General features: G+C 48.9%; 1 protein-coding gene across 1 annotated transcript in view; it reads left to right on the forward strand.

Annotated features, from left to right (window-relative positions):
• Positions 1-306: 306 nt before the first annotated feature.
• The window catches only part of LOC105281715 (fibroblast growth factor 18), a 114,122-nt gene continuing 99,594 nt past the window's right edge, over positions 307-14,834 (forward strand). The window contains exon 1 of the mRNA XM_011343143.3: positions 307-929. Coding sequence (XP_011341445.1) covers positions 916-929 — 14 coding nt within the window. The 5' untranslated portion in view covers positions 307-915. The remainder of the gene's footprint in view (positions 930-14,834) is intronic.

Here is a 14,834-nt window from a genome sequence, read left to right on the forward strand (position 1 = left end):
AGAAAGTAGAAGAGGAAGAAGCAGACACGAGAAAGGAGACGGCGACGTCGGTGGATGCTTCCTCCATGTGGAGGAGTCGGAATCGTCCTTCGGGTGGCGGCAGCGGCGACGACGACGACGACGACGTCGGCGGTGGCGGCGGCGGCGATGGTGGTGGTGGTAGTGTTGCAAGTGGGGGCACGAAATAAGGGTAGTTTGCGGGGGCGGGGGCGGTGGTTCGTCAGTTTCCGGGTTGTTTCGGAGTGAGTGAGGGCGAGATGGGGCGCCACGGGGGGCGAGCGGGCAGGAGCCGCGAGCCACGACACGACGAGGCGTCGCGACGTCAGTAGAGCGCCGCGCTATCGACCACCGCCACGAGACACCGTCGTCGTCGTCGTCGTCGTCGCCGTCGTCGTTGTCGTTGTCCTCGTCATCATTGTCGTCATCGTCATCGTCGTCTTCCAATATCGTCCTCCGATACTTTACCACATAGTTCGTCCACGAGACGCAGCGGTTTACCTCACCGACAATTCGCGGCGCGAAAAGAGCGATCGCGCGTAAACGGTGTCCCGCACGAAGAAGGAGAAGAAGAAGAAGAAAAAGAAGGCAAAGGGGGGGTAGTTACATTGACGTGGATCGCGAGAAGTTCACAGAATCGTGAGATATCGCGGGAACGTGAGGTACCGCGAGATCGCGAGGTGGTCGGTTCAGTTTTCGGTGAGGATCGCAACACCGGACGCCACGAGGATCGTACGACGGCGCGGCGCACGCACGCGTGTGATTCGCACGCGTGACCGTCGCAAGGTAATCGTGTCAGGAACGTGCGAGAACGTTGGGTGCGTGCGTGAATACATACTCGAAGGATCGTCGTCTGAGCACTACGAGCCACCCCGTGTGAGACCCAATGACTGTCCATCCAGGGACCACGGGACACACATGTTCGTTATAAGGTCAGTGCACGAGCCGCGCTGTTTGCCTTCTTGCCGCCCCCGTAAAGTGCTTTTCTTTCCTTTCCCTTGCGATGGAAAATTGCGAGAGATTCGTCAGAGGATTCTCGATCGTGCGAATTCGGTGCGGAGCACGGAGCGGTACAGGGAAAACTTACGTAAACGTGTGATCTCGTTTGTGTTTGAAACTCATAGAGTTTCAGTTTGGTAGCTTCCAAGAAAGATCGCGCGGAGACGGTATCTGCGGAGAATTCGCGGCTGGGAGGGAAATAACGCGAAAATTTGCTGGTTCGCCTTGTGCGTGGGAATATCGTGGCGAATTTACGGTAGCTTCCACAGACGCGGATCCGTTCCAGCTTGACCTTTAGAATTTCCGAGCAAGTGCGTTAAGGCGAGCGGATACGTCGATGAGCAGACGCGCGTCTCGACCGCTTCCGCGATTGCTTCGCATTCTCGCATTTGCGAGGGGTAAGTCGTGGAACCAATGTCGCGCGCAGATTTATCGTCTCCGGTCTCGTTTCGCTACGTTTCCGCGGGAGAGCGTTCTCAAAATTGCGACGACGAAATCCATTCTAATCGCGGCCGTCTTCCCCTTGCTCCACTCCGAGCCGGCGACTACCGAGGAGACGGGGGAAGAGGGCGAGAATTTGCTCACAGCTAGACAACACGAGCAGTTTGTCCAAGGCTGAATTAAAGGGATAGATTCGTTTCTTCCTGCTGGAGCTGTTCCGTCCTCGCGCGCGTCACGTATCTTCTTTCCAGATTTTGGCAAGCTTCTTACTTTCCGTGCAACTGGCTGCCTGAATTGTTAACGATTTGCACAAAAATGCACGGCACTTACGGCGCGGAGATATTACTTGACCTCCTATTTAGCTGAAGCTACACAGGGAAATTGTACGAATGCATTAACGCAATTGAGCATACTCTTCGAGCGCCGAAAATACGGGAAACGAGTGCGAGTGTCGGGATGGATGTCGCGCGGAGACATCGATTGGAGGGTGGAGGGTGAACCAAAGGGACTAAGTGACGCGACACATTTTTTACATATTTTTCTTTTCTGTTCCAAATTTCTACACATGACATCACCATGGTGATCATCACCACTTCAAAATAGTTTTTAATTAAAGAAGCTTCAATTATCCGAGATTCCGACAAATATATTTCAATTTCACAAAAGCAATTTACATCTTTTACATCAAATTACAGTTTTTATTTTGTTGCATTCAGTTGATTCGTGCTCGCAGTGATAGCAGTACATTTAAAAATGTGTCATCACCACGGAAGATATTTTGTGTCTTCCATTTTCATCCTTCATAGCCGGTGTGTCATCGATGAATCTCGTCCAGAATCGCCAGAAGGATCTCGAACCCTCGCGATTCTCGCGTTCGTACGCGCGGTGATAGTCCTTACGCCTCGCGTAGCCTTCTGAAAAGCGAGACCCTCCGCGATATTTTCGAGTCAACGACGTCCTTGCTCACCCCTAGTCTGCTCGTGCCTCCCCGGGGCGTACAAAAGCCCGCGTTAGGCTCGACATCGTGAGGGGACGATTTCCAAAGGAATTCGCGATTAACGCGTCATCGCCCCATTGCGCATCAATCTGCTTCCGTTTGTCGACCCGCGGGCGACGCTCGTGCTGGTGGAAACAAACATCCGTATCCCACGGCTCCGTCTGTGATTTCCTCCGGCCGTGCGTCTTCCCGAGAAAATGGCGCCGGATCGATCGGGCTTATCACGATCCTTCTGGAAGTTGCAATGCCCTGGTTTGAGAAAACTGTTTTCTCAATATGCTGATTCATCTGCATCATGTGATATAAAGGACCCTAACGTTTTTTAATCGTAACAGTTGTAACCCAATCAGAAACTGCAAATGAGTTAACTTGAGATTATGATATTTTGCAGCGATAATCCGATTTTTACATGAAAGGTTGTTGTTAATTTGATGTAGATTTTGTGTAGCATTTCGGCTACACGAAATTCTCGAGTGGCTTTCGAGAACGTGAATATTAAAACCTGGAATGTGACAGATAATGTAGTTTTCACGTGCTGCAATTATTTTTTAAGATCCTTGTTAGCACAAGGAGGGGAAAGATGGAAATGAGGACGCGGGCAGAGCAAAAGAGGACTTTCAATTTCTGCATCGCGCTGGATTACTCAGTTCGTCGGTTCGTTGCCCACCGTCTTATCCCCGTGTTAATGAAATTAGGAAAAAAAACATACTTACCCCGATTGAAAGTCCAATCCAAATTAAAAGGATGCCGAACCTGCCAAACTTGAAAGGGTGCCAGTGCTTACGGTCTCTAGGTTAGCGAACTGGGAATATATACCTTGGCCCTCGCGTATATTACAGGGTCGAACTAGTTTAGCGAGTTGGACGGGGCCGAAGAGGCACGTGAGGGGTATGAACCTTTCATCGCGTTGAATTTCAAATCCGCGTATCCCACGGGAGAAATTGGCGCCGCTCCAATCGCGACTCGACGCTTACCTGCCCGTATTCCCCCTCATTCGTTCTTTCTTCGTCGCCCATACTTCTCGCACCACTGCACGTTTTATCATGATTAAATGATGTAAAAGCGGATTGTGAAACTCCGTTTATCATGTAAAATTTGAATGTCGACGATGGTCGCGAGCACTCGACAAGCCTAGAGGATTGTTGCAACAGACATTTCGGACATTGGAGAACCAACGAGAGAGAAAGCCGAAGGAGAGCAACGAAGACGTAATCCCTCGTGATCAATATATTTCAAATTAATACTCGAACTCTGTGTCTTCAGTTCCGGTTTACAAGCTCGCGCGGCACGGGTCGTTTTATTTCCGTCAGCGGCGGCGGCGGGCTTCATTGTCAACGGTGAGATCTCGAGAGGTCGGCCGGCTCAGAAGTGCCGGGAGCCTTGACTCAGTCACCCTGAAGTCTCAAGTGTCACCGCGTCCGTGCCTCCGCATACGGCGTACCGCTTATCTGCGACGTGTGCAGCGCGCTGCAGAACAACGCGCGACCGTCGCGCGAGCGGACACGCCATGTTTCCGCGCGTACCGAGAGACAGGTTGTATTGTCGTGGCTATTGTCGCCGTGGCGCGAACCTCACGCACCCTTTTACCCCTACCGCCGTAAATACCCGGGCACGACGGTCGCCGTGCATAAGATCGCGGCGGCTTGCCAAAATGCTGGCCGTTGTTGCGTCGCTCCGGCCGACAAGCTGCGTTTTTTTACGGAGATTGACGTTTACGGGACATGGCCGTTCGTTATTTATTTCCAGCCGCGAGAGTGCCGGAGTACGGCACGTACATATGTGCGTGAGCGTGCGTGGCCGCTCAAGGTGGCGGATTTGACCCTAGTTTAGTGGGGTTTACGCTCGCGCTGAGAATAATTTGCATAACGGCCGGTACACGGCTCGCGGAACGATCGCGAATGAATTTACGCATTTCCTTACGATCCGCGAGGCCGCGGGTATTAATGGCGCGAAACGCTTTCGAAACGCTGGACCCCGCGCGTCCGGGGCCTCAATTAAAGATCTCGAACGGCGTCGCGCGGAATTTACCTCGGCGTAAATACATGCGCCCGTAAAAACTCGGTACCTTGTTCTCTGCGGATATTTTATCGGCAATAATGTAACAAAATAGTAATAGAGAAAACGCGGCGCTACGCGACTCTCCCGCGCTTCATCATGGGACACCGCTCCGGGCAACTTATCGCTCCTACGCTTCCCCATCGCATGTGAATCTTCCTTATTGATTTTTACAACGCGCGACTCCGTCGTAAAAATCGACGAGGAATGTGAAATGTGACGCGTGTTCGCGCCTTGAATGCCGCTTCCTGATGACGGTGCGGTGTGCGTCACTGATGATAGTAAATTTACCGAATTTAAACCTCGTCACGTCGGAATTGCGATCCACGAAGTTAAGCGCGGAAGCTTTGAAATCCTTGGGAAACCTAATCCTGTAATCTTGTGTTAATTAGATAGAAATCTTGGACCTTTGCATCTGCGGCTTGATAATCTATTCTCTTCGGCGCTATAATTTACGATTTGTAGGTAATTAAAATAATTGAACGAGTGTTACATGGATTATAATAAATCCAGAATTGGACGTCTACACGAGTCACGAAGATCAATAAGACTCATTGGTTATCGATACAGGTATACCAACGCAGATTCCAGATATTCCAGCTTATTGATCGCGGCAATCGATAAATGCCGTATCGCGCGAGTTTACTCCAGTTAGAAAATTCCCCTGTATATCACGTCACGGCGAGCGTTGTCCCACTGTTACGTGGAAGTTTGCGAAAAATTCGCGCCGAAATTGACAAACGTTATTGCACTCGCGCGCGCGTAATTCGTAGCGCGCGGAGTCGTCCCCGTCTCGCCGAATTGCGCAACTGCCATTACCATTCTGGTTCCGAAACTTACGACGTCTCGCGCGATTTATATATCGACAACTCGCGCCGGTACCTGTTTACGTTCGCGTCGCGCGCTGGCAGCGCGTTGTAAATCAGATTTCGGCGACGCGTGGTCCAGCATTATTCGGCCGCGTCGCTTTGGGGCCACGCTCGCTCGAGGAGAGACGCAGGTGCCGTTATATGAGAGACGCATTCGCACTTCCCTCGAGTGGACACACTCCGCGCTCTCTTCCAATAAATTCGCTTTACTGCCGCTCATTGAGACGGCTATCGCCGTCCGATTGTTGATCCGTGTTCATCGGAGCTCGTAAAACGATCCTCGTCGCGATCTTCGTCCTCCTTTCTCGTCTGGACGCTCGTCCCACCGCGATACTGCGCGCTGCATTTGCGAGCTAAGTCTCCTTTCAACGCGAATCAACATCAATTGTAATGTGGAGTACGCATGATAGATGATGCAGAGTAAAAAGCGGCATGCGTTATACGAAAGCGCTAAAGTAAGTTTAATAGTTTTCTTAATTTTTTTATCACAAAATGTACAGAATTTAATAAAAAATTATAAAGGTTTTATTAAAGATTTCATTTTTCGAGCTCGGAAAACTTAGAATTAAGGATTACAGTTTACAGAGAAGCGCAATAAGAGAGCAAAGTTTTTATAAAATCGTGAGAGTTTAACATATCGTGACGGGAAAATTAATAGCGACAAAATTCAGCATTCGTGCATGCCACATATTACTTCTTACTGAATCCTCTATCCTTAGTATCCGTAACATTGCATTTGCGTGTGTCGTGAAGGTAAGCCTTGCATTGTAGACACTTTATGGACTCGGTACCAAGCAATCCCTGCTAATGGCCGTCGCGCAATAAACGCGACGCGGGGTGAGAGAGATGCTTAAAGCCGTGGACGGAGTCGACGGGGTGAAAATCGGCGGATTTATGGGCACGCGTCATCCTTTTAGTACCAAAGAACGGGAGTACCTTCTTCCGCGGATATAAATACCGATGAGTGATAAAATTCTACGGTGGTGCGCGCGTACATAACTGCGAAAATGATCATTCCGAGATTTCGGATCTTCCGGCTGGCTGACGACAGCAATATCACTGAAGAGAGAAAAAGAGAAAGAATACATTGACGAGAGCACATAGCAGTAGACAAGAAGAGTCTCGGCTCTCCCATTGAGACGCAATCGCTGAATTAACAACTGCCTTCCGTTCTTTCCTTCAGCCGGATTTTCGACGAAACGCGTCACTTCTCAACGAAGCGAAACTATTCTCGGGAGGGTTACGTAGCTTTCCAGATTACAGGCAGTTTTACGCGAGTTAGCAGGTAGGGCGGCTCTCCGAGGACCGTGGCCTCATGGGGACCGGAATAAAGAGGGATCCGTTGGCGGCATCGGTGTGGCGTTAGAAAGTTCGCCTTGGCCGGTGTTTGCTCTAACGCCTTGGCGACTGGTCTGCGGTTATCCAAACGGACGGAAACCCACTCACGAGAGCACCTGTGGAGCCTGCGGCTCCGCTGCTGCCGCCGCCGCTGCTGCTGCTGCTGCTGTTGCTTTTGTTCTTCCAGCCGTTCTCTTCCCCCTCGCGCCACCCGGTTGCACACCGCCGATGCTGCGCCGGTGGCCTCCACCGTTCTACCTACCTACCTACCTGTTGTGTTACTTACGCTTCGCCTGCTGGTCACACTTCTCAGGAGTCGAGGGCGGGAGTCACTTTAAAGGGATTAGCACAATTTTCGACTGCGACGCCGGACAACCTCTGGATGACTCGTAGCCGAGAGTGAAAATTACGGTGCGCCATGCGACCTGAAGGCGAGAAAATTACAGGCCCGGCTACGTTTCCAGCACCTGGGATGTCGTACCCTTTAGATTACCTGGCAGCGTCGACGCATTCTTCAGGAAAATCGCCTGGAGACATATTTAGTTTTAACACGTTGAGAATTGACACAGTTTAATTCGGGCTTTTTATTAGCGCGTTAGTAAATTGCACTTTACGAGTTACAAAGCAATAATTTATTCTGACAGCTCCTCACGTTCTCCAACTTTGTTCTTTTACAGCGTCTTTCTTACGTTTCTCTAACAATTATCTGTCGCGAAAAATGTGCGCGGATGAAATACCGCAAAAATATGCAGAAATGAGTACGTACCATGAAATAAGCCTTGAAGATGCACTTTGCGATGGAAACATCTCGACCGATTCAAAATGTGACACAACGGTGCTCGTTACGTCGCTCTCGTACTCTCGTCATCGTTCACGGCGGGAGTTCCGTCCCTCGCCCGGCTGGAAACCTCCAATATTCCGGACACGAGAAACTTGGTCAAGATACCTGCAAGTGGGTCGAGTCGAGAGCGGAATCGGACGGAATCCGTGCTAATTGAGCGACCATACATGCCCACGGGATTTCGATACGGTGGCCGCTGGATCGGCATGGAAATGCCAATAGGAAGTGCATCGCGCGTGGCTGATACGACTTGTGATTCCGACCGCTGAGACTTCCCGCGCGAGAGGCGCGGTAATAAATTCGTCCCTCGGGAAAACAACTGGCAGCGATTCGGCTGTGTGAGAGCATCTTCTCGCATACAACAAACGTAGTCGTGCTCTCGATTCTCTCCACTCGCCCCGGACCTGGAAAACGTCGTGGACGCATTCGTGCACACGTGTTTTATGGCTCAGCTCTCTCAGTCTTCCTCGTTCTGGCGGCGTCGCGCGTACCACCATTACCGGGAACGCCGCGACCGAGGATATTTTCGCAGGACGCATTCTTTTCGAAAATACTCGAAACTTGGACGATTTGTCGTCCGCGCCCGAGTCGAACTCGATAAAGCGCCGGTCGCGTCGCATCCGATCAGCTATAGTGCACATAGCGGAATAGAAGGGAACATAATCGATGCAGGCGTAAGAATTGTAGATACGAGGCAAGAGTCATACGAGGAGCCGCGCGGGGGATGAAGGGAAAAGGGAAAAAAGGTTCGCGTACGAAGGACGAGAATGGAAGCACGAGCGAAGGAGGATGAAAGGCGGGGACAGCCTGACGGCGAAGAACTTAATCACGTAAAATTCTTAAAGTTCATCTCGATACGACGCGATGCACTTTGATCGCGGAATTTATGTCCGGGGTGCAACGTACCCGCCATTAAATCCCGTGCTCGTCGGTGCGTGCCGCGGAAAATTCATCGCGAAGATTCGCGGCCAGGATTCATTCTCCGTCATTGATCGGTGTGGTATACAACGCAGAAAGGAGAGAGTGCTTTTCCTTCCCTTTTTCCCCGTCGTAAGAAAATATTATTCTTCCGAGAAAAAGTCGGTGCTCGCCGACACCGGATTTTCGAAGTCCCCGCGGTTTCTTTTAAGTAACTTGCCGACGAGAAGAATGTGTGAAATTCGTCGTCGCCAAGATCTTTATTCGCAATTAGAACTTCGATCCGTCGTTAAATATATTGCGCGATCCGATTTTTAGTCCATCTTGGATATAATTTATTCAAAATTTCTAAAAAAATTCCAAAATATAAAATTTTTTAATCGTTTTGCATCGATGGACGTTCCGAAAACGTGAAGCACAATCGATCTTTGGTTCACGTTGGCGCTCCCACGACTGTGATCGCGCGTAAAGTTGTCTGAAGAAAGCTTTTAGGAGAAAGGTGGTATTCCGGAAAGGAAAGGTCGTCGGTGCGTGTCGGGGAATCGGATTGTCCTCTTATAAGAAGCACATCGACGCTAGATGCGGATGGATCGCGCGGAAAAGCCGGCCATCCTGGGGGTGGCTTTACGGTCCGCTGCTAAAGTCAGCAAAGACAATGAAAACATCTCGGTAAATCAGGAGAGACGACCGGTAAGCAGATTAGTAGAGCTTACAAGGCATTACCGCGGTGCGAGACGGAAGGAGACACGCCGCAGTCATCTCGACTTGGGTGAGCCGGCTGATCCTCTCCCTGCGTTTCGCTCTTTCTCGCAAGTTTCTCTCGTTCCTCGTTCCTTTCCAGCTTTTTCTCACTTTTCGCGTTTCTCGTTCTTTCTCGCTTTCTACTTGTCCGTTCTACTCTGCTGATCGCACTTCTCTCTCTTTTTCTCTCTCTCTCCTCTGGAAGTGCTTTGCACACGCGAAGTTAACCACCCGTGAAGCCAGCACAATATATCTCGGAGATAATTCGCTTGTTAGGGTCGTGCGCCTTTACATTAATTTCCATACAGTCTATCTTGCGACCGTCTCTTTGCGTGCGGCAATAACGACAGCCGTCTTTTCGTGGCGCATCGCGCTCTTTGAAACGAATAATTGCCGTCTCAATTTACCGCGGTTAATGCGTATTATCCCTGCGTCTCTTTCGGCGTCTGAACAGGTCAGAATCCCGTTTCTCGCGCATTCGTAACTGTTACCGGAGGTCTCACACGTACGGTATCTTCTTCACGTGTATATACGACGACTTGTACGCCAGTACGTGTGTATCTCTTAATGTCCGCGCTATGTACATAAGATATTGTTTCGGCGGATAAATGGGTGAACCTTCTTTGAAGCAACCGCACGAAAGCGCGTGTCGCAATATCTAATGCAGTTACAATGTACCATGTATCCGATCTCGATTACGCCAACCGTCTGATTTAGCCAAACCCAGCTTGACTCTCTGGAAATGCTTTTCTAAATGGTACCTATTTACGACACAAGTACTGAGAAATTTACAACAAAGGAGTGAAGTTTTATTTCGTTTGTGTCCAACCGGCGGAAGGATTGTACATAAAGTTGTCGCCGCCTCGCGATTACAATGCTTGCGTCTTGGTCGCAGCTATGTCACTGAGACAAAGGTATTCCTTTCGTGGCACGTAGGTAACTTGGAACGGTGTGCGAGGCACTTGTCGTCGTGTCGATGCCCGCGATACCACCAGTTGCCTGTCACTCGGCCTCGATTGATCGATTCTCGCTTCTTCACTCAAGTCCAGTATCCCACCCTAGTCTCTCCTTCGCCATCCTCCGCCCGTACGTGTCTCGCACGGATGCTTTCTCCATCGTCTTCGACGTCCTTGTTCCCTTTATCGTCGTTTCGCTTACACGCGTATACTCCCCGCACTCGACGTAGCCTCCACTAATTTGATATACGAACGGCGGAGACCGGCTAAAGACCTACCTGATGAGTCGATACGCCCGAAACCGATCCAACGGGATCGCGGTCTGTTTATTGTAGCAACTTGTAACGAACTATATTCACTGGCTCCATTGGCCTTACACGTTTAAGCGGCTACAAATTAATGATACGATGTTATCCCTTGATTGTTACATGCCTTTTCTTCGGGTATATTTTGTTTTCTTGTATTCGCCCGAGTTGTGTAATGCTCGAGGAGTTGAACAGATTAACGTGGTATAATCGTCTGAAGAGAGATACCTTGCAAGTTTCATAATTTATTATTATAAAAACTATAAATATAAAATGCTATATATTCGATAAGAGAAATCTCTTAATCGCTTATTTGTCAAATTTATTTTACGAGCTTGTTCTTTTGCCGGCTGAAGACTGGAACATATTGAGATGTAATTCTACCTCTAAGAAAATAATATTCTCGTATTATGGAAACTACGCGATTAAAGTATAACGAATAGGCTCTAAAAAATTAATCCCGATCGATGCGCTAACTGAGTCGAAGTTCACGAGCCATAAAATCAATGAACCACAAACACTCCGTGATGTACGCATCAGCATCGCTCAGAGAACGATCTTGAGCTGATGACAGGGGACTTTAAGCGTTATAGTGGTTTGGCGTGGCCTCATGAGAGTTTATTCCAATCAAACAGCGTGTTAAGTCCAAATTATCGCGTCGTAAAATTCCGTTAGTCGGCAAGATCCGTGATGTACGGGACGATGTCGATCCCCGAGCGCTCGTCTAAGCCGATGGTACACCTTCATGATAAATATCGTGCTGTGTCTTCTTCCGAGACACCGAGTCATCGAGATGCACCTGTACGCAATACGTGTATGTATACGCCGATCATTGTTGCCCTTACGGGAGCGTAGGTGCGATCGCGCAGGGATTATCGAGCATTACGCTGTGATGTGCGCCGTGACAGGGCCGTAAACTCGAGGTGAGAGAAAGAGAAGGATGGAAAGAGAGGATCGCTTTATGGTGGTCCCTGGAGCAGCATGTGCCGAGATAATCCCCACGATCGCGTCACGATGCCGATGCATTAAAACGCTCTTAAATCCGGCGAAGTCTTGGCGGTAGTCGCGCGCGATCGCAGCCAGCCAGGCAGGTCGCCGAGAGAGTTCAGGCAGTCTATTAATTTGTCATAAACGTAGCACATATACGTGCGTGATACCTGCCGATAACCGGGTAGATTTATAGACCCACCTCTTCGCGCGCAACTCGCCTTCCCGTATTATCGGTAAGTGCCTGTCGTTAAACACGGCCTGACAATCGTCGACGTGTCGACTATGATTTAAGATGTTCCTCCGGTTACGTACGCGTACGTCACTCCTGTCGCCGTGATTATTTCCGGAGATTGCGCTGAACACTGTGTGTGCTTCTAAATACGAATATCGATATGTGAGCAGAATCCGACGAAAAATACGAGAGTTACAGCATTCTAGCTCAAATTGCAATATTAAAGCATGTTGAATGAGGAGGAGGACGATATAGGGTAGTATCCCGATTAGCAGAGTATCACACAGCTTTCCCCGTCTACTTTAGGCTTCCGCGTGTATGATCTCGAGGCTTGAAGAAAAACATACAGGTATAATAGTAGCATCGCTTGTTGAACGTCACTGCACGATGACATGCGTGGCGCGTGTTTGGGATGCTAAATAATAAAATCATCCCGAAAATCATCCGAGGAGCGCCGTTTCTAATAAAATGGGATAGAGCTCTCGTCTCGCGAAGAGCGTGTCGAAGTCGGCCAATCAGACGTGCGTGAACTGAACAGGCTGCCACCAGCCTTGCCGGGGCAACTTCTATAATCTGATTGAAGTCGCTCGATGGGCTAATGAGCAACGTCTCCGCATTCCGTTCTCACCTTTCCAAGCCCTTTACGCGTGCCATTAAACATACACGCGTACGTTTCGAAAGTTTCCGAGCGAGCCCCTCGTGGTTTTCCTTTTACTGTCGGCACACGAGTAGACCGGTGTCGTCGACATTGCGATACGGATACGTGCGTGTACGAACAAAATATATTCGTTATGCAAATTAAGATACTTAGGCCGTAAACGTCAACGGCGTGGAGATCGCGGGCGTTCAATATTCCTATATGGGGAATAAAAATCTACGGCGCATACGTTAAGTTTTACCGACTTCGTAATTACGCACGAAAGAATGCGGTGCAAGATACGTGCGCTTTTAACGATTTCATAATCCAGAAGCAGATGTGCATATCCCAAAATACGTTATTTTCGGTATGTAGATATCTTGTCTCGACCTTACTACGTAGTATACATGATATATTTAATTAATAAATTTCACAAAAGCGATAATTTTTTTCTCAGTGGGGCGTGCGTTCGCAATTTTATACTTACTCGCAAGATACTTGCGATCGCAAGATTTATGAAATTATTAAGTACTGCAAAAAGATCAAGAAGAATTCTATCGACCAGGTCGATCAGTAAGTGTTGCTTACAACTTCTGTTAGCAATCTTCAGACAGGAAAATATCGTTGTTTTCCAGCTAGAAGTTTCAAGGTTTAATTTTTGACAAAGTACAGAACATGCATTATTATTTTTATCGTCGTTGATCCTTTATAAATCTTATCTTGAGAGACTTGAGATTACTTTGTTGAAATATTTTTAATACATTCTTTATATATCTATCCTTCTCATGTCGCAGAACGATATCACTAGCGATTACGCTCGTGCGACTGCTGACAGAACACGTCCGACGTGGCACAACACCTATCGGTGCAGCACAACCAGCAGCATCTGTTTTACAATCGCGAAGGTGGAAACGGTGCGCCGGCGCTCGATAAGATCTCCACGAGGCGGAAACCGGTATCCCGATCCCGCAAGTTTCGCACGCGGAAAGAGGCACCAGTAGCGGTATGATCGAAGTATTGAACTGCGCGGGGCACCATTCACACGTGTACACGATGTGAACTGCGGCGTAATGCAAGCCTATCGTCGCCCATCGGAGACTCACCAGGGAACCGAGGAAGACCGCTCGAAGTGCGGACTACAGTGCCAACTGCGTTATAAATATGTGTCCTGTGAGCCTAAGACAAGTCAGCTAGTACCCGGTACCAATGTCGAGGATGTTAATGGCAAAATTTACGTGCCTTCGACGACCCGAGCAACATCACTGCGAATCTCATCTGATCACCGTGAACGGGGGACCAGCAATGATAATAACAGTAACGCATATTCCGCGCCGTGGCCGACCAGGGATGTTTATTATAATCACGCTAACGTATCTTTACAACCGTCGTCGTGCTAATGGAATTAGGACCGCACTCTTGTCCAGCGCCACTCGATCATCCCGATGCGCTCTTACGTCGCCGGTATCTCCGGTTTTATCTCTCCCTCGCGCGCGTGCTTGTCCTTTACACGCGCGCTAAGTTCCGCCCGTTACCGAGTAATAATGACGATGACGACACGACACCTCTTTATTGCCTGGCCGCGGTAATGGCTCGAGGACTCCCTTCGTTCCTACCCTCGCGGTCGTTTTAATAAGTTTCGTATAATCGCCCGTAGTGGCGATTATACCCGCGCGATCCGCCAACCGGATTCCGCGTGGAAAGCTTACGTGCGCACTTAAGATGCAATTTCAGCCGGGATCCATTTCCACGCTCGTTTCACACGTGCTCGCGGCTAACTCTGTGACAAAAACCGATAACCGAGTTGCCGTGCGTACTAGAGTTCAGTTCATTCCGAAGAGGAAGAGAGATAGAGAGCGGGAGAGAAATGAGTCGAGCGCTGGGCGAATGGAATCCAATTAGTAAGTTTAACGCATCGGTCTTTGATTATCAGAGTGGCGCAGCTTGAATAGTCGCATTAGCGAGAGTTGGCTTAAGCCTAAACGAGTTCGTCGTAGATGTTCTCGCTTATGTCACCCCCTTAAGCGACATGTTTGCTGCACCTCTAAAGAGCATCATTATCAATGTAACGATTATTAGATGTGTCTGATGCTTATTTGCAACTATACTTTGAAAACATTTATTGGATTAGGTGATAATTAAATCAAATATATTAATTTATTCATAGATGTATCCATATTTGTATGTATTTATAAACGGTATATTTTTAACAATAGCTAGAAATCATTAAATTGATTATATATATATTATTTTTGCAAGCTTTAATTCCAAAACGTCTCTTTTTAATTTCACATCTCGATCAGTTTTATATTTCCCTAGCGGTCGGTTCATGGTTCTTTTTCAGTAACGATCCCCCTGGACCGAGCGCGGATCAATGTTCGCGAGAACGTTGGACGATTTGTAACAATTACGGGCTGATGCCCGAAAGCAGATAGTAGCCAGTGGCGCGACAATAACCCTATGTCATCCTGAGCCTCGGACACGGGCTCATGGAGCAAGGGTGTTGCAGGCGAACCGCGCC

The sequence above is a fragment of the Ooceraea biroi genome, chromosome 2 (genome assembly GCF_003672135.1).
Source record: "Ooceraea biroi isolate clonal line C1 chromosome 2, Obir_v5.4, whole genome shotgun sequence".
Taxonomy (NCBI): Eukaryota; Metazoa; Arthropoda; class Insecta; order Hymenoptera; family Formicidae; genus Ooceraea; species Ooceraea biroi.